Here is a 25,346-nt window from a genome sequence, read left to right as displayed (position 1 = left end):
ACGTCACACAACGGGTTTCTAAGGCTCAGTCTACAGTGTTTGAGTTTTATTTAGCCATGGAATACTCTTTAGGAAATAGGATCATCTTTATAGTTAACCGGTGTTCTTTGGGATTCATGCACACACTGAACAGGCTGCAGGGTTTCTCCAGCAGGCCTCGCGCGTACGATAAAAACCAGCATGCAGGTCTTTGTTTTGGTGGTGACAAAAGAAATAGTAAGGTCTCACCAGTATTTCTTTGGTCTCAATGTTGATGAACTTAGATCAAGGTAAACTTACAAGTTAAATAGATGAGCGGTTGCACAATATCAGTTGCATTGAAACAAATTGCAAACACAAAAAGTCAAATAAAGTATGTAAAAAAAAAAACAGACATTACCCGGTATTTGCATTCACGTGTGAAGAAGAAGAAGAAGAAAGAAAAAAGTGAAAAAACAATTTAAATAAAAGTCTCTTAATAACAATCAGTTAATGAAGCGCTAAATGTAGAACCCACTTTTAACCGATCATAGATGGTTTGACAGGAAATGACGACACGTACAGTACCGCCTAAACCCACTTTTTCCAACTGTTCATTGCCTTTGATTGTCTATGGGGACCACACTAACCTAAAATCACCATGACTTGGTGGGAGATTTGTGTAGATCTGGATTTATTTTGGATTCAAACCTGGTAAAATGAGTCATGTTTGCTTGGATGGATGAAACCTTGAGCTAAATTGAATCTGTTCCAAAATCCTTGTGATTGAAAATTCATACTTTGACAGAAATTCTCGACTCGTCCAAGAGCTTAAATTTGACTTCTCTTGCAGGATGGCAGTCTCACTAGCTGACAGGTTAAGAAAGAGTAGCGTTTTACAACTAGAGGTCGGAGGGAAATAAAAATGTTTCTTCAGCAAACAGTTCTTCTGAAGAAGTGTAAGTAATATATTTTATAGTCTTATGGACTGTCAGGGCTTTAGTACTTGGTCTTGGATTTCCAGAAGTACCTGGTTTGAACACTGGCTTCTGGAAATCCAAAAATATGCCAACTAACCAACTTTAAATCAAATCCAGAATTCCAAGAGTGTCCGATTTTGCATCCTTGAACGCTTGCCTGCATGCTTCCAACATCTGTACAACTGTTTGACTCCAAATGAAACCCTCATTGACAATTCCTCTGCTGGAGGAGATGATATGAAGGCACATGTCCTAAAAACTCAAACGTTGATTAATTTTTTTTCAAACTTTTTTACAATATAAAGACCTACAGCAGGTTCATAAAAGTAGAAAACACCCATTGAAGTAAACAACATGCTCCATCTACTGGAAAACATGGTGGCAGTGCCATTTGAAAAACCAAAGATGCAGGAGGACAGAAGCGTCCTCTGCCCTTCTTTAAGGGAATACTGTGTTTCATCGGCCACCATTGCTTGGCAACAGATGATGGCCAACCAATCAAAATGTCTGTGTACGAATAGGAAAAGGACAAAAAGGGTACTTATTGTAAGAAATGTGCTAAGTGGCAGTAAAGAGGTTGTACAGCAACTGTGGCAAATAAAAGGGGTAAGAATCGTCGAGGAGTAGAAAAGAAAGTAAAAGATTTCTAGAAAGGCAGTGTGTAGCCTCTAACAGTTTGGCAAGAAACCCTCCCGCCCGAAATAACTTCTACACTCAAACCGTACCCCAGTCTCTCTTTCCCCCAAACCTTCACGCCACCCTGTCCACCCAAAGATCCCCGCCTCCCTTCGCCCCGCAGCCTGGCCCCGGCCAAACTGGACCCTGACTTTAGGGTTTGTTTGGTTACTAGGTGGGTTTTTTACTTCTTGAACATGTCCTGTAGAGGTCCGGGCAGAAACTTAAGGACAGTGTCGAGGATGCTCTCCTCATCCTCCTCATCATCGTCTCCACACCCCCGTGGGATGGCCTTCTTGGGGCGTGTCAGTGACCCCTCGCAGGCCTGCTCCATGGCTGCTTTTTCTTCTGCCTCCTTCTCCTCCTTCTTCTTCAGCCCATACTGAACACAGAGAGGACAGAAGGTGATATGACCCAACAGAAAATTAGGTATGATGGTATTGAGCAAAAGATCTGGTGTGTAATAGTAATCTCGGCGGAGAGTCTCCTACCTTGTCCCTGATGGTCTGCCGTACTTTTTCCCTCTCTGCCTCCATGCGGGCGTGTTTGGCCTTCCTCTCCTCCTCCTGCTGCCTCAGAGCCTCCTGCCGCTCCTCCTCCTTCTTGGCTGCATCCGGGTCCTTCTCCTCCTCCCCGCCCAGCATCTTACCCATGTCTTTGGTGGCCCCTGGACAGAAAACAAACATGCAGATATTTGAGGTAAACACATGCTGATTCTGCTCTTTTACCGTCTTTTCTTCCCTGATATCAGAGTCATCACTGTGACACGAGTAAAGCTTGGAACCACAGGCTGCATGACACCCTGAACGTCTCTGATATTCAAATACAAACTCTGTGCGTTAGCAGTTCTGAGGATTATGTGGCGACGGGGGCCCTGAAGATCCTTGAAGCCTCTTGGAAAACAAGAGAGAAGAAGAAGAGCCAGCTGGAAAGGCTTCAAAGGACCGCTGAGACAGAGGAAGACACTTTCTTCCATCTGGTGTCGGCCATCTGTCTGCAGGACCTGTGCCTCCAGATCCAGGTACTCACCATCACCATGAAATAAACCCAATTATTTAACATTGATTGAAGTATTTGATGTTTTTCTATGTTTTTGATCTGTTTTAAGTTCAAGATTAATAGTCCTGGGTTTGGATTTGGAGGGAAATCTGCTAAATCGCTTTATAACAGGAGGAAGAAAGATTAAAGAGGTAAGGCTTCTTTACTTCATAGCACACAAAGGAAACGTCATTTTCAACATGACAGTGAGAGGCAGTGTGGGTTATCTTCATTAGTGAGGAAATAACTTATAATGAAGCTTTTAAGAGGATCAATTTTTGTTGTAATTTGGAGGGAACAATGGATAGAGTTGGAAATGTGGGAGGAGAGAGTGGGGCAGCAAAAGGGCCGAGGGTCAGAGTCGAGCCCGGGGCTGCTGCGTCGAGGGCTGAGCCTCAGCTGAGCTGAGCTGAGCTTCACCGGCGCCTCAGGTTTTTGGACTCTTGGTTAGACAATACAAGCACTTTGAAGATGTACCTTGGACAATAAAAAAATGTGTGGAAATTGAACACTTATTTGTCACATTGAGACTCGTTTTGTAGAGGTTAGAGCCTGCCATATTACTCATGCTGTGCTCTGTGTACAATGTTGTAGATAAAGACAAAAGTGTAGAGATTCAAAAGACAAAAAGTTCACTCGGTCTGTTCTTGTTTGACAATCTGAATCGCCAACCTTTCACTGATGATGAACCTAAAATTAAATCTAAGCAGAGGTCTCTTGTTCTTTTGTCATCAGTTACTGGAAGTTTTCTTTAAAAACTTCAGTATGTTTTTCCACTGATCTTTATTTTTGTTTATTTGACTTTGGTGCTGTTTTCTGCTAAAACACAAGTGTATGGACCGTGTGTTTCATAACTGGAATAACAACTAAAACAGGATGCTTTGGGGTTAAGGGCAGCTCTATGTCCCTCGGTTCCACCTCCTCTTTCTCTCCCTCTCCTCCTAAAACAGGCTCTCCTCTTTACCCGTGACAGGAGCTGCTCTGTAGACGAGAAAGCGACTCCCTCGGGCCCATCGATACTGCTGCTGTTACCTCCGTCTGATCGATAGTAAATACAGGACCACCTGAGCGTGTATGAATTATGGATCCTCCAGGAGAGAGAAAACTTCATCTGGGTATTGATCTGCCTCCGAGGCGCTAGTGAGAGGAGAGCCTGGCTGGTGGACTGGTTTGCCATCTAATGCCTTTCTTAACCAGAGCCAGAATAAGAGCTAAATATGTTTCACTGCTGAGGAGATTATTTCAGGAAAGGAGAGGTCATGAACGATAGAAAGCTGGGTATGTTCTGCACTGTATCCGAAAGATTGAATGTCTTGTTAGATAATGGTAGATATAGATATACATTATAGTGCTTCAGTAGGTAACAGTAGGAAGGTTAATATATGCAAATAAACAAATAATTAACTTCAGTGCAGAATGCTAAAGACAAACACATCATCAACAAAGTTTTTCTGCTGTGTCTTTATGGAGCTGTACTTCTCATCACTACGGCCTGCCGTCGTCTCTGCAGCAACAGTCCTGTCTCCAGTGCACGGGGCCGCCACACAGAAATCAATGCTATTGCTAACTAGTGAGTACATATCAATAATATGATACTACTAATAAGACTTTTTCTTCAACAAACCGCACAGCAAGCCATAAAGTTTGTCTGATATTTGCATGAAAAGATCCCCAACACCACAAACGGAGATGAAGCTCAGTGACTGAGGTGACACCTAGCAGACAGCTAGCAGCTCCCACCTGTCACTCAAAGCAGTCGTGCTCCTAAACGCAGCATTAAGCCTCTTTATGGTTCAAACAATTGAGTTAAATAAACATGTACAGTCGTCTAAATGTTTGCACATTAGTATACCAATGATCGCAGTGAGTCTGAGCTGTACTAAAATGTCCACTTTACAGTTAACAAAAATGTGCACACATATTTGTCACCACTGACTGATCATCATTGACAAATTGCTGATCAAATCAATAGTTAATTTGACAGTTACACTGCTTTTCTGGCTCAGCTGTAGTAGGCGTGTGATGTTTGTAGTTCTCAGTGTGGAGGTTTTTATGAGACTGAATGTTACTTCTGGAAGCCCAGAAGGTCATTAAACATTAATGGTGCCGTCATCGCTATTGATTACCAACCTATCAACCTATATATCGTGGTCATTTACTGTTATGTGGCAATAAAAGCCTGCCATTTTACAGAGCCATACAAGAACTGTTCTGTAGAGTAAATTTCTCAGCAGAAATGTGGCTTTGAGGACTGGTTCCCTCTCGGGTTGGTGAACCCAGCGGTGGCCGGTCCTGTCGGACTCAAACAGCGGTCCTAATTGCCCTGCAGCGCTGTGTGGTGGCAGCAAATCTGAGGATGACAAATTAGTGCTCAGCTGGTGGGAGGGGGGGTCGGTGAAATGTTCCCTAGGACTCGCTGGGGAGTCGGGTTAAGGTCAGACTGTCCGCTGTGTGTGCTACAGTGTGTGAAAACACCCAGATACACAACATATGTACTGGAGATGTGTGCATGTATGTGTGAAAACACCTTCGGACCAAGTTACACACATACATATAATGCTAAGTGTTTCGTTGCTCATGCAAATACAAGTGAAAAATAAGATCAAATACATGTACAGAGAGAAAACATAAAACACTGTAAAGAGAAATGTATTCCTAGTATTAGTATTATTGTTATCAACGCAGAAAAAGCACAACATGCTGCCTGTAGTAAAGAAAGTTCAACTTTGTCTGCCTCTTTTGAATCTAGCGTTGGCCGTCCTGGACAGCCAGTATTAGGAACATGGTTTTCAGCTGTCTCTACTGGGGAAGGGCAATTATGATATTTTTAAACCTGGCCCATCATTTTTTAGTTTTTCTTTTACAAATTTTGGTCTCTTAAGTTTTGGAATTGCTCCAGTAGATCTGATCAAAGTACGTCTTTTAAAAGAGCTTGATTTTGTTTTTAAGTGTCCCTCCAAAGACAGACGTTTTTTGTGGAGGTAAGATCCTTTGATTAACTACAAAAAGAATTTACATCGTTCCATTCAAACCCACCAGACTCCAATGACAAAAACATCAATTCTAGTTGCTGCCTTGATCTGTTTTATTTAGGAACAATAACACACACACACACACACAAACGAATCGAGGCAGCAGTAAACAAGCAACTACCTCTACTGAGCACCATGAATATGTTAAAAAAGAGTCATTGCCATTGGATAGTTGGTGAGATAATACAAGTGTTGTCCAAGTGAAAAAACTCGTCCTTAAAGCCAGACCGCTTGCAAGAGAAATGATGTAATACGTGTAATTATGAAATATTCAGCCCAACCCAGACTCAAGCTCTCTGATGACAAACTACTGTACCAACCAGACTCAGGACCAGAAAGTGATCCTGTTAACCCGATGAGCACAAGCTGAAAATGAAATGGGATAGCCATGTTAACTCGGCCATCCAGAGAACGTTTTCTATTTGACCTATTGGTGTCTTTACCCTTCACTTGTCCCCTCCCTTCATCCATCCATCCCCCTCCTCTGTCTTTCTTATAGGTCCTCTACGGTTCCTCTTCCCTCCCCCTCTGTCTCTGCCCTCCTTTACCTGTAATTCTCTCCCCTTGGACGTACAGCATAATGCAAAGACATGGTGTCTTATTTCATCGTATGCCGATGATACACAGATTTACCTGCCTGTTAGATCCACAGACTCCGGTACGTTGAGTTTTCCAAACAGCTGTCTTTGTGATATCAAGCGAGCTGGATGTCAAGACATTTAAGCTGCATGCAGACAAACAAAGATCCCTCTCATTGGGTGATAAACATGACAAAAAAGTATTCGCTGACTGCTTTACTTTGCTGCTTTTGTGAAGCACTTTGTAACTGTGATTTTAGAAAGTGCTCCAAGGCTAAACTTTAATGAGGCCGTTTTCCTCTTTGAAACCAGAATTTCTTTGAATTGTCACTTAACATCCATCACACACACATCACATGACTATTCTTCCTCTTTTATTCCTTCCTTCTCGACCTCCCCTTCCTCCCTCAGTCCATTAGAGGCCGACTCACAGTTTTCCACAGAACACAAACCGGCTTTGAGATTGTGCATGCAATCGCTTATTACTTCACTCAATCTTCCCACAGGGCAGCTCTCTTTGTCACAGGGGATTTACCGCACAAAAGCTCTAAATTAAAGTAGGCTGAGATTCAGTGACACGATGGCTCCTTAATCGCTTCAACAGACGCCCAAACAGTCAAAATATGAGCAGCTCAGAGCCACTGTGGATGAGATAGGATTGAGTTAGTAGGTTTGGTCGAAGTTGATTAAGTGTTTCTGCTGTATGTGAGAAACAATAGCAGAGTCAGAGTTGTGATTACATCTTTCTGATCAGTTCAAGGCTAAAAAGCTTTTAAAAGGAGGCGTTAAAGATGTTCCTCCTGCAGGTAACCTCCAACCTCGCCGGCAGCTTCGGTGATCTAGTTTGCCCGCTAGTGTCAGGTTTTTTAGAAATATAAAAAGTTGAATTATTTTTGGACATGCATCAATAGTAACCTTAACATATATTAAACAACCTCAAACTAAGTCAACATTGTCCCATCCATCATGGCAAACTGCAGGCCTTCACCGCTGGCCTTCACCGCCGGTTCTTCTTCTTTGATGTCATGTTAGGGTGTCTGAGGACACAGCTAATCACTTTTTGCTTCTCTGAGAACTGCATGGAAACTTTTCTTGGAAGAGCAACTGTTAAAAAATGAAAAAGGAAGAGGCAAAGAAGAAAGCCTGAGCTGAAAAATGAACGAGAACAAGGAGGAGAGCATGAGACAGAGGAAGTCAGGGAGACAAAGCGTGGACCACCGCCTCCCGCCTCCAGCCGGGCAGATGGATGACGGTGCAGCTGGATAATTTGTTCAGGGTGGAGGATTTTGAAAAATGAAGCTCATTTTAATAATAAATGACCTCCAACATCAAATTACGCCTTCATAAGTCACATGAAAATTCGGCTACATCAATCAGATATTTGGGAGGCAGGGCGGCCTCGTGGTTACATCATTACTCAAATCCTAACGTGAGCGCTACAAACTGTCTGGTTCTGTTCAGAGTCTCAGGTCAGCTTATCAACCTGCCTGTGGCTTCCTGTTATCGCAGCGTCCTCGCCTGCTTGCATCATCCCGCCTCCACAGGAAATGAAACGGTGAGCTCGACCTGCCTGGTCGGGACCAGATCACGCTGATTACTCAGAGATTATCTGAACGCTATCTTTAATATGGGCTTCTTTATGAGAAAAGGCGAGAGATTCACAGGTTTGATATCGAGGCAAAGGCAGGATGTACATGTCAGGAACAAAACATTTGATGGCACCTTTCTGGAGACAAGGCGTGGGCTTCACAGAGACTCTGTGATCCCATCTAATCACCTGCGGAAATTTCAAGTACAGCATGAAGAACATTTTTCACCTTATCCTTGCAAAGGACTGAATTAGTCATCTCTGGAAAGTCCCTGCACATTATCTCCAATCCAAATGTACCTTCGTGTAAGAGGAAGCACGAGAGACAGGACATATGCTAAGGTGTATTTTCTCTTTGACGTAATTTCTTGGAGTGAATTCAAATATTCTTCATATCACTAGAATCAGGAAAACCGAAGCTAAAGAGTGGAAAGAACACAAATGCACTTCGATCCGACACATTTGCCCACAAAGATCGGCTGAAGAACTTCTAAAACTTTTAGCACCTAGCATCCCAAGTCATAAGACACCAAAGTACGTAAAGAGCTTGTTCACAGTGATTGGTGTCGACACAATGGTGAGGTTCACACCCTGTCCTGATTAATCTAACACAACACGGAAACTGATGAGTCCGATTTCTAATTAAACAACAAGCAAATACAATCTGTGGCCCGCAGCTGAAATCTATACCTCAAGCTGAGCCGATGAAATGTTCAGGAGGTGTCCAACATCTAATTACATTAGTGAGGCCCTCTGTGTGTGTGTGTGTGTGTGTGTGTGTGTGTGTGTGTCAGGATAATTAGATAAAAGTTCAGTGCAGCTGAATTTGACAGAGTGAATGGGTTTGTGTGTACGGCAGTATGTGTTATGTTCCTGTTTTGTGTTTGACTGCTTGTGCCTAAATGAAATTAGACTGCTGTGAACTATAAGAGAAAAGTCAGTGTTGAACACAATGACTGTATATCATATAGATGGACGACGCGTCTCCATCTGCTCTCATTGTAAGAAACTGAAGCCAAAATAGCCTGTGGCGGGCGCTGCCATCTTGCCATGGTGATGTAATTTGGAGCCGGAGTCTGCGCAGTAGAGATCGGCGGGGAAACAGTTAAAGCATTATCAGCTGCCGTAGCCACTTCCGTTAATCGAAACACACACTTAACTTACCAGGAAAAAAAACAGCGAGGATCATCTTCTTTTTGCCCTCAGTTTTGTCTCTGAGGCTACATCGGCCTCCAGGCTGTTCTAACCTTCTACCATCAGAGATTATTTTTGTTGATAAAACTTTTTATTATGCTGTATTTTCTTGAAAAATAAAGAAAAAAATGCATCACATACTTCTATCTGGTTAAGTTTTTCACTACTTCTGAAAGCAGTCCTACGGCCTAACCTAGGGATAAGGCGAGGACAGGTCTACTCACAATTATCTCTTTTAATCAACATTTTTTAAACTAATAAAAAAGTGTATCATTTCCCCAAAAATTTACTTTTTACAAGATTCAATTGCTACACAAAAATGAATCCCAAATATCAGTTCCACCAGCGTCCATTGAAAAAAGCAGCTAATTTACCTCTCAGACAACAGGAGATACTGACCTGCTGCTCCCTTTTGTTTCTTTGTGTTATTGTGTCACTTTGGTGTTTTACATGCTTATTGGAACCAACACTTTATTTGTGCATAACAAAATAAGACAAGTAAAGGACTGGATAGAGCCAGTAGTGGACCAGCATCTCCAGTGTACTACGAGTTAAAATGACTCTTTTTGTCAATGGAGTCTGGTGGCTTTGAAGAGGGCTATTCTATGGCTATTTCTGCTTTAAAAAAAAGCATCTTACCGAAAGCAAAAGATGCATTTCTGCTGGGACCCTTTCCTAAATGTTGTCAGACACTCAGAATAACAATCTGAGCCTGTCAGTGGCAAACACAAGCGTCTTGTTCATCAACATTTACATAACTTTAAATGGAAGTTTATATTCGAGGAAGCTCCTATTTCCCTTGAATTAATACTGCAGATCCATAAAGAAAAGGCTTTACATATGAATGAATACACATTTATATCAACAAAATCAATGTTGGCCACTCAGATCATTTGTATGCATGAGAAACACTTCAGGTTTGTTGTTGGATTGATGTCCTGACTCGCCCACCTCATCACAGCGCTCCCATTCAGTGGAAAAGGCTTCATCTCAAAATGGTATCATTCCCCCCGGGACTAAAACTAGGGCCGAGACCTCATCTCTGTGTGTGAGTGTGTGTGTTTGTGTGTGTGTATTCATGGACTGCCAGCTGTGTCCCAATGAAATAAATGCCAGGAGAAAAGGTCACAGCACTATAAGACAGAACCTCTATGGGAGGTAAATTACAACGCTTCAGTCTGGGCTGGATGGACGGAGGAGTGAATGGAAGGATGGATGGAGGAAGAGAGATAAGTTAGGATGCTCTGCTCAAAATAATGGATGAAGGGATGGAACAGTAGATGGAAAAGGGAATAAAAATGCTAACAAGCTAATCTCCATTGCTCCCAGCAGGAGGGACAAAAGGATGGATGGAAGGAGAGGCAGCTGAATGGGAAAAGATGGAGGAGAGTGAATTGCATCAAGCCCATGGGAGGGAATGGATGAGTGAATTAGAATAGAAAGAGGGATCAAGCAATGGAGGGAAGGGAAATTGCCCCGTCCCATTCCTGCACCAGGCCCAGAGGAACAGGAAAGAAGGATGGATGTAGACAGAGATGGATGGACTGTGGTAGCCTAATAGTGGTCAGTCCTAATGAGACAAAGATATTGTGTCCTTGAATGCAGTTTGATTGCATAACCTGGACCTGACAAGTCCAGTAAGGTGTCAGGGTATGGTCGGAGTTCTGGCCATTCGTTGCCTAAAGCCTTGGGTCACGTTTAGATTTGATTATTCTCAAATGTAATTTATTTGAAAATTTCTTTCTTTTTCTCCCCGACTGAGCCAAATGAGTGGCTATGTATTGCAAGTAGGTAAAAAGCACCCTGGGGGAAAAGAGATGCAGCCTAGCCAATGTGTTGGATTAGCCCGGCAAGCTAGCAGTCAGCTAAAACAGCTAATATGTTCTGGTTTGAGAATCACAGTTGGCAGCACCCGTTAGTTTAATTTGTACTGTTGTGGTTGCGGTCTTAGTTCTATGTGAAAGCACCAACTATTTTCATGTATAAAGTAAAATGGGGAAATAGGTAACAGCACAAGAACACAACATTGAAAAATAGCATTGTCACTGTTAAACGTAAGCAGTTGCTAATAAGTGCTAACATATAAATAAAATAATGCTGGAATTTCACTCAACGAAAAAGCTGGAGCACACACACTTCTTGGACGGTCTGTTAGTACAATTAAACTCACAGTGAGTCATATTATATCTTACCACACACACTAAGAGAGACTAAGGTCAGTGACTGAATCAGCTGAGGTGACACCTCGCAGACACCTAGCAGCTCCCACCTGCCACTCAGAGCTACCACGTCCCTGATTAAGCAGAACTTTGAGCCTCAATATTATCTAAAGGGGTGAGTTATATAAAGACAAGTTGAATGTGCGTTTTAATATGGAGGTCTATGGGAATTTACTCATTTTGTGAGCCAGCCTCAAGTGGCCACTGGAGGAACTGCAACCATGGTCTATTCAATTCTTCACTGAGGCTGAGAAGAGTTCTCCTTCAAGAAGGAAAGCCCAGTTTGTCTCCCCATCTTCATCAAGAATATTTTACTGCACACATATCTGAGAGTGGACGAGTTGTGTTTGTCTTGGAAAAGTGTGCAGCCACTCGTCTCCATTATTTCTGTACTGCAGAGTTCAACAAAACAAGTTTTTAAAGCTCTGGTGGTCTTACTCCACACGTGCACCTGAGCATGTGTATTTCATTAGCAGCTGAGCTTGAAATTACACCTGTAATGTTGGAAATTTGTCAGCCTTGGATAAAGGTAAATACTGAACAGCACAGTCTGTGATCTGCTTCCTTTGGGTTAGTAGTAGCAAGAAATTCACTTTTAATATTTTAACAAAAGTCTCTTTATGTCCTCTCTGTCTGAAGCGATTTCAAGAAGTCCTAATTAGAGGTGCAAATCAGGCTCACGATTCACGATTAAGAAGAGAGTGTCAATCTTTAGGCTGACAATATAGATCACTTATCAGTATGTGATGTGGTCTAATTTTAAAGCCATGACTGTAAATGAGACGTTGATAGCCTCCTTGTTTCAAAAGTGAAGCCATGGCGTAAGTATCTTAAACCTGCATTCTGTCTAATAACCAGCAGTGGCGACTCTGATCGTTGCAAAAAGAAGCCTGTTTCTTAAAAGATTGATTTCCTGAGCATGGACCTGTCAGGCTGGTTAGAAGCTTATCAATGAGTATCCACCATCTGACTGCCAAAATGCCTCACTCGAGAACTCGTCAGCTACATCCATCCACCCACTAATCCATTTTCTTCTGCTTATCCAGGGTCGGGTTGCGGTGGCACCAGGTTAAGCAAGTTAGTCCAGACGTCTGTCTCCCGAGCAACACTTTCCAGCTCCTCCTGGGGGATCCCGAGGCGGAGGTCAGCTGGGCTCTAGGTCTACCCCGAGGTCCTCTCCTAGTTGGACGTGCCCGGAAAACCTCCATAGGGAGGCAACCAGGAGGCATCCTGATCAGATGCCCAAACCACCTCAACCGACTCCTTTTGATGTAGAGGAGTAGCGGCTCTACTTCGAGCTCCCTCCGGATGTCTGAGCCCCTTACCTCTAAGGCTGAGCCCAGACACCCTGCAGAGGAGACTCATTTCGGCCTCTTGTATCCGCGACCTCATTCTTTCTGTCACTACCCAAAGCTTGTGACCACAGGTGAGGGAATGGAGAGCTTCGCCTCACGGGTCAGCTCCTTCTTCACCACGACGGTAGGTACAATACTGCTGACACTGCACCATCCTGTCTGTCAATCTCACAATCTATTTTACCCCACCCCACTTCTTGTATACAGTCTATGTCCAAAAGCTTTCAGTTCAATCTCTTTGCTTACTTTCTTCTACATTCTTTCAATTTCCGTCTCGTCTCTGTACATTCACAAAAGTCTTTTATAAAGATGAGAGGCATGTTCAGACAATTTTCACCTTTTTTACTGCAAAGTGGGAGTCTGCATCTATGAAAGCCACTTTATATTGATGGGTATGGCAGGAAGAAGAACCCCTGAGTGACCCCTCAGCACCACAGATCTCTAAATGTGTGGTCCTGCAGCTACATGTTGGAGGATTTTAGTGGTACAAAATGTTAAACCTGAAACAAAGAAGAATGATAAAAAACTTATGATAACACGGCCAATATTAAGAGAGGGAACAGAAACACCCAGACCCTGAATTTAATTTGGCCCGGTTGGGTTTCAGACATTAGAGCAGCACAGCTCCAGAAGCAATCAATCAAGCAGCAGCATAACCACGCTCTGATGAAAGAAGAAATGAGGGAAAGGAGTAAATTTAAGAGAAAGATTTAGGTGTGTAAAGAGAACAGGGGAATAAAGCACGGGAGGACTGATAGAGGGATAAATGAGAAAGTGGGGATGTGAGGTAGAGGAAGGGGGGAGAAGGAGAAAGAGAGCGAGGGCAGGCTGAGCTATAAAGGAATAAATCTCATTTCACTCTGGCTGCTGGTCACTGAGCTGATGAAACCAGATGAGAGAGTTGATTTAAAGAGACGTTGACCTGTGGCCCCCGGGGGCCCCTCACACAGCCTTTTTTATACGGCTCTTACGGAATGAGTCAAACCTCAGCCAGCGTACAAGTCACACAGACGGTAAATGAAAGCCAGGGCAAGGCTATGAGCTCATAAAAGTAATACACACACAGTCAGTAGTCCACATTTCACTCTTCTCCTTCTAATCTTTTCATGGACTTTGGTCGATGCCAGCAAGAAACTCAGCACAGATAAACCTCTGAATGTCACTTTGTATTTGCAAGCCGAAGTTTCCACTCAAACTGAACACATGAAAACACATCTCTAAGAGGCAGAAAATGATCTCTTGTTCACACTTGGAAAGCATATGGACGATTTCATTTGAGTACTTACCACCTAAAGCTTGTTTCATTACAAAATCCATGGTTCCTGATCGGTATGGTTGTTCTTCTCAAAACCAAAGACAAGTGAGCATGTAGCCGCCGAGCCTGGGGTCTGTGTGCGTCTGGGTCCTCCTCACTTTCCTCTCTCTCTGTCGGGGTGCTGAGCGTCTTCACTGACTCTCCTCTGGACCTGAGGAAGAGAAGACAAACGATTTAAGCAAAAGCAACCTCTGGGCTTTTTGGTTTTTAAATACAAATGAAGACAAATGAATAATTAAGTGCTGGGTTTACAATTTCATCTCCAGTACGTCAATAAAGACACAAAATACAGCGATAGATCTCCAATACGGCAAGCATCAGAGCGTGCGCAGCAGCGGATCATGCGGATGTTAAAACAACAGATAATGAGATCTTCTTAACACGCTCGACCCCGCGACAGGAATCCCATTCTGGGAAGCAGAAAATCAATACTGAGGCCATTTGCTCAAAGTCACTTATCTGTGTGTAACTCAATTCCAGCATCAGTCATCTTTTATCGCTGACTGGTTTTAAACATCTCATGGACAATAAAACTGTGTTTCTGATAAATCCGTCAAACTCATACGTGACACACATCCAGCATGGATGGAAGGAGCTTTTGTCTTGTGAGGCGACAGAGCTAACCACTGCAGCACCATGCAGCCCCAGAGTTGTTATGTATGTTATATATTTTTAATCTATCTACATTTCTGTCACATTGACCGTCCACACATTGATGTCTCCCAGCTCCGTCTGCAGCCCAAAGCTTCAAACGTTGACGCTCTAGTTTCCGCTCAGTGTTGTTTTGGTCTTTGCAGGGCTACACCGACAAGAAAGCCGTTTCACGATCAAGCAGTCTATCAAGTGATTAAAAATAAGCAGTCTTTCCAAAATAAAGCTTGCTCACAATCATTTCACATTTTGGACGTCATTAACACGAGGCTGAGCGTGCACAAAGGTCGCAGTTTGGTTATTATGAGGTTAGGTTCAGGAAAAAGGTCATGGCTGAGGTTTAAATAAATATCAATCTATGTATGCAATCTATGCGAGTTATGGACATTGCTAACACATTGTGTTCATGTTCTGATATGTGGCTTAAAAAGAAGTCAGTATTTTTTTGTTGTCTATTTAATGGTTTTATTGGGAGGGAATTATGTGCAGCACAGACTGTAGATTCCCTTGAAGCCAATTTTGATCGTTGGCTTTATAAATATACTTAACTTGACTTTACTATCAAGAATCTACGGTGGCTGACAAGGGCAAAGGCGTGCAATGTGCATGACATTCAGAAAAAGCTCACAAAACCCCAAAGTCCAAAACAAGTAACAAAAGAATCAGCTTCATGAAAAACCTGCTGCAGAAACCAAAACAAACCTGCTGAAATTACACAAATAATGCAAAGTCAAAAAGACGCCTGAGTCTATCGACTGCAGCTGCCTTCATCTCTTCAACCTGATTTGCTTATGTTGAATATGTTGTCCCTGTATCGTGTGCCTGTTTCCTCTGTATCTGATAAACTGTTCTTCTGCACCGCCGTCAGCCGGCATGAGATCCTCCACATTTGTTGCACCTGGTGAACCAGAACAACATTTCCATTTCCAAGCAGACCCCTCCTGCTCCCCTCTCCGAGCGCCCCCGTGTCATTTCGCTTCACCAATATTTGCCGGAGCTGAATGGAGTCGGGATGAGATGAGATGGGACGGGACGGCAGATTGAGCTGCGCAGCTTTATTGTGGGAGGCGACAGGGCGGAGACGAGGCCGAGCGGGACGACAACCCATTCATAACTGAGACCGAGCGCTTCAGGAGGGTAACAGCCTCATTTCAATAAACACACACACACACACACAGGATTTCATTTACAGAAACCCAAAGTTACGCTGACACACATTACAGGAAACACAAACGCGGCACACTTAACCTTGTGTGTGGAGGGTAAGCTGTGTGTTTGCATACAGAAGAACAGGTGATCACTTAAATGTGTGTCAGCGTGAGTACAAGAGTGTCCTTCACGTGAGCTTATTGAAACGTCGGGCAAGAATGGACTCAGTTTAGAGACTAAATCACACACACACACACACACACACACACACACACACACACACACACACACACACACACACACACTTTGGACAGGACAGGGTGTGTTCACAGATTTTTGTGAGGGCCTGAATTTCTGTGTGTGTGTGTGTGTGTGTGTACTGAAGGACTATCACTGCATGGAGGGAGCCAATGACCTAAAATTGAACTGATAATTATCAAAAAATACTGTGAAGAGTAAAAAATCCAAATTTGGAAGCACGTTGCTCAGAGTCCTTGGAGCACCAAAAACACAAATAAATCCGTAAAAGAATAACCAATCAATAAATACATAAGTTAAAATGCAGACGGACAAATGACAAATAACGAGACCTTTTTATCTTCATGAAAACAGAAGAACGACAGAAAGAGTGCAATGGAGTAAAAAACAAAAGAGTCTTCGGGTGGATAAAATCAAGAAGCTTCTTTCTGAACGTTGTTTTAAGTTTCTCTTACGGCTGCTTTAAGTTTCTTCTTCACTGCAACAAATGAGCGAAACAGGAGCGACGCCTGCCAGCTGGTTCAGACAGGCGACTCGAGCTGCACCGATTCCACACTCGACATGCGCCACAATCACCTGACAAACACTTCCTCCCAATGCGGCGTCTATTTAAGCCGCAAGATCTCCGGTCTATAGTGGGGTTTAAGATCATCTCATCACTCCTCAAATTTCTGCGTGTAAAATACACCTGCTAGGAGTGGCGCCGAAACACAAGCTATGTTCTGCTGCTGCAACAAACATTCTAAACTATTTTAATGTGAGTTGTCTGACTGAAACGCAGTACTGTCCAAAGCGGTGAAACACTTGTACACTGCATCTTTGACAGGTTATTTTTTGAATTAGCCAAAATGTGGATGTTTTTTTAATCTTTTCATATTTTAAGTGCATTCATGATGCTATTGGGGAAAAGATTTACAGGTCTATCTAGGAGAAGCCTGTACCTTACCCTGCAAGTTTGCATCTGCAATATACATCTGAAATAATAATATAGTATAACTTGATATAATATAATATGATATATAATCATAATACAATATAATATAATATGATATAATGTATGTACAACCCTATAATGTAAAACAATATAATTTCGTATATTATGATAATGAGCATTATGATAAATAATAATAACTTTATGCAGCAGTGAGGGGTGAGACGGGACCGGGGCATCGGAGAGGCGAGCAGAAACCCCCCCTTTCAGCCCCCAGTGGTATCAACCCAAAGCCCCGACAGGAGACAGGCAGGACAGGTCAACAAAGAACCCCCCCCCCCCCCCCCAGACAAGTGCGTTCAGATGCAGCATTAAACATCAGGATGTGAGATCATCACATTTCTTTGTGCATTTGCCTAAAAATTCAGTGAAGTGATTGTGCCAGACCTGTGGTACATAAATCAGGCGTTAGAGAACTCATTTAAATCATGTGAGACGGATCAGTTCTCCCTCTGTCCTCTCCGTAAACATTGTTTATATGTGACAGCTCCACAAACCAGTCCGGATACAGGTCCGCTGCTCTCTGCTGTTTTTACTAATTTACAGACGAGATTTGATTTATTTTATGTGGCTGTTTTCTTTGCTGCATCTTATCGCTCATTATTTTCATGCTGTTCAGTCTTAAATCAATACATCCCAGGACAACAGGCTGGCAGTACAGCTGGGTTATATACACTGTGTGTGTGTGTGTGTGTGTGTGTGTGTGTGTGTGTGGCCTCTGGTGTTTTCGGTCTGGCAGCAGAACATTTCTCTTATCGTTACAGAAACAGACTCAAGGACACACTAATGGAATAAAGGAGAGATGCAGCTGTCAGACAAGGACATCTGGAAGAACAGGACACACACACACACACACACACAGAATACACCCTTATTGTATTGAGGCTCTTCGTCCTAACCTTGACATTAAAGTCATAATCCTTGAAAATACATGAACATGAATAAATAAACAACCTCTCTGTTGAGCTGAACGTTTATTTGCTCTCTTCTGAAGAACGAAACGTTTTCTGGTTTCAAAAAGTAGAAAATACGGACGACTGCATTCTTCTTCTCCTCTTTTATTGCTGGTTCGACTCCCTCTCCCTTTTTCTCTCTGTTTCGTACAAGTCCACACACAACGCCCCCCACAGCACACAAAATAAACACACACCTCCTATCCACACCGACTATTTCAGCGACTGAATCATTCCCTTTTTCTTTCTCACACACATCTTACATCACACACCCAACGAACGGTTTTATAAGAGCCTCTAACACACACACACACACACACACACACACACACACACTCATCTTGTAGCTTCCACATCAGCACCACCTGACGCTTAGTCTGCTTTATGAAGTTGTGCAGAACAACGTCACAGCTCGTCCTCTCACACGCTTCACTTCTACATTCTGATCTCTTGTAGGAAGAAATCTTCATGTCAGTATCAGAAACATTAATAAAACAGTAAAAAGCTGCATTTCAAAAAAAAAAATTGCGATAACTTTATGGGACTTTTCAGTGAGCACGCCCTGAACATTGACAGGGCTGCAAGAAAATGTTAGATAGATATATGTATAACAGACATTTATTTACATGCAAATCTTCAAGATTATTTATATTCTTTTGTTTTAGACATTAATGTGTCTGTAATCTCGACGGCATCAGAAATAAGGGAGACCTCAACGTCCTTTTGAGAAGCATTACAAACAAATGAATTCGGCATACACAAGTTTGTGGAACACAAACAGTCTCCGCTTGCAACCTCTCCAACACGACAGAACCAGGATGACAACCTGAGAGAACCCTTCATCTGAGGAGGACACCAACAATTCATCACTGCGTTATCGTGTGAAAGGAGCGTCCCTCTACCTGCCTCCATTTACATCCCCATCAGGAACCTGAGGCCTGAACGGCTCGTTATGTAAGCGCTTATCAGTGGGCGTTTGGTGTTGGACTGAAGCGCTCCAGCAGACTGAACTTCTCCGTGGTGGTGATGGTGGAGGGGCTTTAAAACCTTACATAACCCTCCTTTTCTTTCATACAGGGCCAGATATAACATACAATCACTGAAGACAGCACCCAAGGGCATCCACCCCCTCCCCGCTCTGCTCATCTCCATCCCCCTGCACCCAGCCATTCTTCCTTCCATCCTACACCACCCTTTCTTCTTCCTCTTCTCCTTCTTTTTTTTATTTCATAATCCAGGCGCTGGCAGTGGTGCGTGTCGTGGGATAATGTTATCAGGGCCGGGCAGGACGGCACGCTGATCCTATCCAGTTAATTGGAAGTTGTTTCCGAGTTTCACGGCCGGAGACGAGGATGAGAGCGGCTCGGGAGGGCGAACACGAGCCTGTCAACGGAACATGTTTGTGACAGGCGAAGGAAATGTGTTAGAGGAAGAGAAAGAGACGAATAAAGGAGAGAAAAGCTTTAAATGCGTGAGAGTTTGGTTCAAAGATGACAGGTCCATTACAGGAGGTACAACCAGTATGTAGAGACACATAGTGTTGCCGGTAGCATTTCTAATGGTACACATATTGATGTTAAACTCATTCCTCCAGTTTTGCTGATGTTTGTTTTTACCTTTAACAATTTGAAAATGCACCTTTTCCATGATCCTGTTTAAATCGATGAAGAGTAAAAACTATAATACCTAAAGACGTCATTGTTTTTGCAACTGGAAGCCAAGAGCGTGGTCGTTTGCACCATCACATTGTACAGTTATCGATGAACTCACTACCTCACGTCACATGAGAGAAAAACATGGTGAAAGCATGCAGGGGGCAGCAATCTGCTGATAATGTTTGCATAATCATAACTGCAGATGTTACTAAACCATCAACATTTCATATAATGAGATATGAGATTTTAACCCCACAAAGTGTTCGCACGTCTCACACTGATGCTCAAAGCGGTCAAAACAGTCCCACATCCTGTTTCTGCTGCAGTAATAAAGTAATGCAATGTCTTAATCGTTGTTTAAACACTCGCATGAATCTGTCTCTATAGGCATACAGAGGTCAGCACTGAACAGAAGCAAATTACAAGCTGACACATACAAACCTTATTGACTACTCAAATGTTTTCCTTTGCCCCCATTTCAACCCCAGAAGCTGCTCCTAACTCCCCTTAAAAAATCATCGGACAAAAAACAAACCCAAACGTCTGACGAGCTGTCGAGTGTGGAGACAGTGTTTCTTTAGAGACCAAATGAATCATGTGTGAGATGCTCCTGTCGCCTTTAACCAGTTTCAAGGACAGATGTTAAAAAACAAAAGTCATTGTAGTGGTCAGTACACACACACACACACACACACACACACACACAGCTCCCAGCTAGCCTTTCACCCTGCGTTTGATGAGCTGAGCCTTGGGACACTCGACTGGACCTGAATGGATAAATCAATGCAGCGATCTGGACGAACGCGCTCAGACGGTTCCCCGACAGGAGCTGTGTTCACACCAGGTTAGCAGGTGTCCTCCACGACTCTACATCTGTCAGCAGTCAGTGAACACTGCAAGTACTCTGGTTTAGGAGAACTTTTTTGCTCATTCGATCTGAAACATGCCTACAAATCTTTATACTTACTAATGACTGTGATACATCATAGTAACTTAATCTATGTACATACAGTTTCAAGAGTTAATTATGCGGCTTAGTTAAAATAGTCGATTCTGATTGGGCGACTACAGCATTCTACAGCCCGCTGCTGTGAAGAACAGACCTCTTCTTTGGAGGCAGTTCTGATCGCAGGAGAACGACGACTAATCATATCCATCTGCAAGTGGAGAATTAAAATCATGTTAAAATCAATGCACTAATTTCTGAAACAATATTTCATGTCAAATGATGTATTTCTTTAGTAAGTAGCCGTGTAATAAGCGAGATAATGGAGAGGGGTCTGACTGCAGACCTGCACTCTCAGGCCGGTTCCTTCGCAGGCTCCACTGTCATGCCTTTCATATATCGTTAAGTTTCTTCCTGTGTTTTATGTCACATGAGCTCTTTTCACACATGCACTGCACTTCTGAAAACATCCCGACATTATCTGAGTGGGCTGCATGTGTGAACGCAAATGGCCAGAGTTTATGCAGACTTTTTTTCCTGCCAGTTGCACCTGCTTGTCCACTATTGTTGCAGTTAGAAGCGGGGTGTCCAGAGTCCGAGCAAATATTTGCAAAACATTAAAATGTCCAGTTTTCACCACAATTAAAATATTTGTTTTCAGCGCTTTCGGCGTTTAATTATGTTCTGTCCCACTCATTACTAGCCTACCTAAGCCAATCAAAAAACACCACGCATCTGAATTCTATTTGTGTGTCAATCAATCAATGTGTCGTTGTCAGGGCCGTTGCTATGATGCTTGTCCAGTGTGAGATGTGCGTGAGAGTGTGTGTATACAGTTGATCTGGCAGTGAAAGTGTGTACAGTTTAGGCTATTTGTCAGATGATTTCAATTGTTTACAAGAGCACAAAGTTCTTCGTACATCTGGGCTCTTCATTTTGCTCTCAGAGTGCCCCAGATAGATGCATTTAACACAGCACCCCTCCCAGAAAATGTAACATAACAGGATGATTAAAAACCTCCAAGGTTGAAGAAGAAGAGTCATTTACAAGACGACAGCAAAGATGTCTGCAGACTGGAGAGATGAAGAGATACAGGAGCTTCTGGCTGTAAGGGCGGTGGCAAAGGACTCAGTCGTGTATGACCAAATGACCACGCTGCTTCGTACTTCAGCAGCGTACTTTTTAAATCATGCCCGTCCCCGTCCGACAGGGAAAATCTCCCACAGTGAGGGACATGTTTGAAAGTGTAACTCAGGAATTTCTCAGGGATCGACTGTCTTGATATTTTCTGGAAATTGTCATGTGTGAAAGGGGCTATTGATTTAACATGTCTTGTAGTTAGCAGGTACTCTCTGCAGTGGAAAAGAAGCAGAGAAAGTACTAGAACCAGATCCAAGCAAGAAAGGCTAGTGGAGCCGATACTGTGCTAATTGGAAACACAATTTACATTTAGGTGAAGTCACTGATGAGCCAAAAACTCTACTTTAATAGACTCATATGTGACGGCAAATAAGCTCCCTATCCTCCATTAAAACTAGCTTTAAATCCAAATCATCAGTCGAAATCTAAAGCAGAAGAAGAAGAAGGAAACAAAACTTGTTTTGAGTCACGTGACTTTTGGTGAAGAAAATAAAGTCTTCTCTCTCCCTGAAACTGTGACTGGACTACAAATCACACAAGCACACACAGTAAACAAGAAGGACAAGCATTGTTCATGTTGTGTATCCTGAATGTAAAAGTGCTGTTCTCTGTACAAAACAACACATTCATGGAGCCACAAAGACACAAGATAAATCCTGCAGACGTCTGTGAATGAATTAATGATGAGGTGCTAATGCCGGGCCTCGCTCTCAGACCTGCCAGGCAGCGACTTCAGCGCCCGGCCGCATCATTTATTCATGTGACTGCGTGGTGATAAATGATTCCCTCAGCACGGACTGGAAGGCAGAGGAGGGATACATGACTGCATTTCATTTCTCCTTTAAAAGTGAGCGACCCGCCTCGGATGTTAGACGACATCCTGTGGAATGATGTCGCAATGAGGAAGCTAATTTAAACGTGCATATTTTATATTCTAATAATACTTAATATGGTTTATTATAGCACTCATTTCCTGTAATTTAGACATTATGGCAGATTAAATATTACACCATTTCTTCACATGCCATTCTATTTCTGCTCTGGGTCTGGAAGTTTTAATCATTAGTGCCAGTAAATGCATGTCATGTCATTTGTAACTAAATGAATAAGACTTTCTGCCTTTGTTTGTTTTCCTGCTGGTTTGTTCGGTCATGTGTTTGTTCCTCTCACTTCTTCTTGTGCATTTCGGCATGTTTTTTTCCTTTGGTAATGTATCTACAGTTTGCTTGTTTGGCGGGAATAAAACCATCTGAGGGTACATGGATGATTTTCTAATGCTTCTGTGGTTTCCATTTGTTTACACGTTATCTTGGACAGTGTCTTCCACCCACTCCATGATGTGCTGGTTAAGCACAGGAGCATGTTCAGTGACTCATTCCCCTGAGATGCAGCACGGAACGCTACAGGAAGTCATTCCTGCCTGTGGCCATCAGATTCTACAACTCCTCCCTCTGAGTGTCTGACATACACGCACCTGTTCTGAACTCTTACGCTGGATAATTGTGCAATAATTCAACTGTGCAGTATGTTGACATAAATACTGCCTATACTGTCCAGGTGTCAGACGAAGCGATTAACTGCATGCTGCCTTTGTTTACAATTTCCAGGACAAAATCAGCAAAGAGATAAGAGGTACGGCTTTGTCCACAGGGGGCGCCACAATCAACACAAACCCAAAGTTCCTCACATGAGCTTTAAGGACTACCATAACAGTTAGAAAATGTAACATTCATTAGTTGCATTAAAAACATAAACATAGAAGTTTTGGTGTCTATACCAAACCAAAGAAGTTTCTAACATGAACAGTATTTTATTTATTTATTATTATCTTATTATTTGTGTTTGAGTAAAATGAACTTTAGTTTTATCGTAAATAGGGTTGCACAATATTGGAGTTTTTGCCAACCCGTTTTGCTGATTTTGATACAGATATATTCAGCCAATTTTTTCCCACCTAATTGCAGAGAACATGGAGTCTCCCCTGTAGTGGAACTGATATCATGCCTACTCTTATTGTAGTGGCCAAAAACTGCCATAAAGCAGACATCGTGCACCCTTCTTCTCGCTTGACTGAAGAGGCGTTTTACGAAAGGTCACATGTCTGAGCAGTTGTATCTCTAACTTGACAACTTTATTTTGAAAGTGCAACAGGAAGTTGCATATCAATTCTTGCTCTCCTGCACGTGCAAAACAGACTCTGGAGGGGTACTCTGAGCGGCATATTTTGAGGAGTTGGACTGCTGACCGAGCTTTTAATTTAGACAAAGAGAAAAATATCTCAGTAAGGAAAGATAAATGTCGAATAAAAGCCGTACAGTAGACACTATGAAAAACTCACCTGAACAAATGACATACAAACTTATAATTTATACTTAAACAGGTATATGAGACATCCTTCAATGATATATGCAGACTTCATCAGCTATAAGACGACACAGGTAAGTCCTTACACACAGACCTCCTGCAGGTTTTACTCAGACTCTCACACAAACATAAGAGGAGAGAAAGGATGAATGGAACCAGTGTTCATGTTGAATCACGCTCTCTGTGGTACTCCTCGCTCCGTCTGCTTCTGTCTCTCTTCCTGCACTTTGTTCCTCACTGCCAGCATCTTTTTCCTCCTCTTTTGTTTCAGTCTCTCGCTGTGTCATTTCTTTCCTCTCTCTTCATTCTCTTTTCCTCATTTCACTTCCTTTAGAGGAGTGTATCCCTGTGTCAGGAACGTGATCTGTTGGTGCTGGAACTACTCTTCATACACACTTTTATTTTTACTTAAAGCAGAATCACACCTTACAGCTGCTCATGATTTTCCTGTTGCCTCATGTAGTATAGTTGTTTTTGTATCATATGTGTTATAATTAAGAATAGATAAGCCATATATACGTGCAGTCCATTTAAGTTATAATCTGTAAGATTTTCATGTAAATAAATGTCTGCTAAGTCACTGTGTATCACCGAATGAGGTAACACAATGGTGACTGAGCCGATGGCCCACTGATGAAAGCCTTTGCATTTGCAGTATTTAGTAGAACTACAGGGTGTCTGTGGCACAAGCGGCGCCCAGTTAGTGACGCGTTTTCCATCAGCCAGCAGTGGTTGGTCTGCCAGAGAGGGTAGGTGGAGCTAAGCGGCCGCTCTCTGCAAGTGTTGCGAGTAAACAGTAATCTTCTATGGCTGAACAAACAAAGAAAAGATGGATGACTACAGATACAACTTCAACAAGAAGTGAAAATCCAAAGAAAAAGAAACAAACTCGACGCTCAGATGAAGCAAACAGTCTGAAAAGGAAAGCGACCGTCAGCCAGGAAAATCAAGAGTTACAACCTGAGCCGACCGTGGACGTCACACATGCAGCACTGTCTGGATATCTGGGAAGTGTGCTTACAAAGAGTTTACAAAGTGCTTTAACAAAACTCGAACACAGAAGGCAACAAAAGAATCAACAACATGGCCGACATAGCGAGACAATATGAAGGACAGGTAGAGAGGAAACAGAGTATAAAGGGTAAAAGGATTCAAATAATAAAAGAAAATGAAAGATGCAATAGACAGTATCAGAGGGTTTAAGAAGTGATTGAAAAGATGTCACTGATTGTGCAGCCATATCTCCTCAGGACGGTCGTTCCAAAGCCGGGGGGCCCTGATGGCAAAAGCACGGCCCCCTTTGGAAC

The 25,346-nt window shown here is 42.7% G+C and overlaps 1 protein-coding gene across 1 annotated transcript in view; it reads right to left on the bottom strand.

The window, feature by feature from the left end:
• Positions 1–872: 872 nt before the first annotated feature.
• The window catches only part of LOC138598364 (complexin-2), a 54,143-nt gene continuing 29,669 nt past the window's right edge, over positions 873–25,346 (bottom strand). The window contains exons 2-4 of the mRNA XM_069670147.1: positions 13,904–14,083; positions 2,105–2,280; positions 873–1,995 (exon numbers count right to left, since the gene is read on the bottom strand). Of these exons, the coding sequence (XP_069526248.1) occupies positions 1,798–1,995; positions 2,105–2,280; positions 13,904–13,934 (405 nt within the window). The 5' untranslated portion in view covers positions 13,935–14,083 and the 3' untranslated portion in view covers positions 873–1,797. The remainder of the gene's footprint in view (positions 1,996–2,104; positions 2,281–13,903; positions 14,084–25,346) is intronic.

Source organism: Semicossyphus pulcher, unplaced genomic scaffold, assembly GCF_022749685.1.
Source record: "Semicossyphus pulcher isolate SPU_LCO1_2020_fin unplaced genomic scaffold, fSemPul1.0.p SCAF_2, whole genome shotgun sequence".
NCBI classification, from domain to species: Eukaryota; Metazoa; Chordata; class Actinopteri; order Labriformes; family Labridae; genus Semicossyphus; species Semicossyphus pulcher.
The sequence above is the reverse complement of the archived record's forward strand: the minus strand, read 5'-3'. Positions and strand labels throughout refer to the sequence as shown.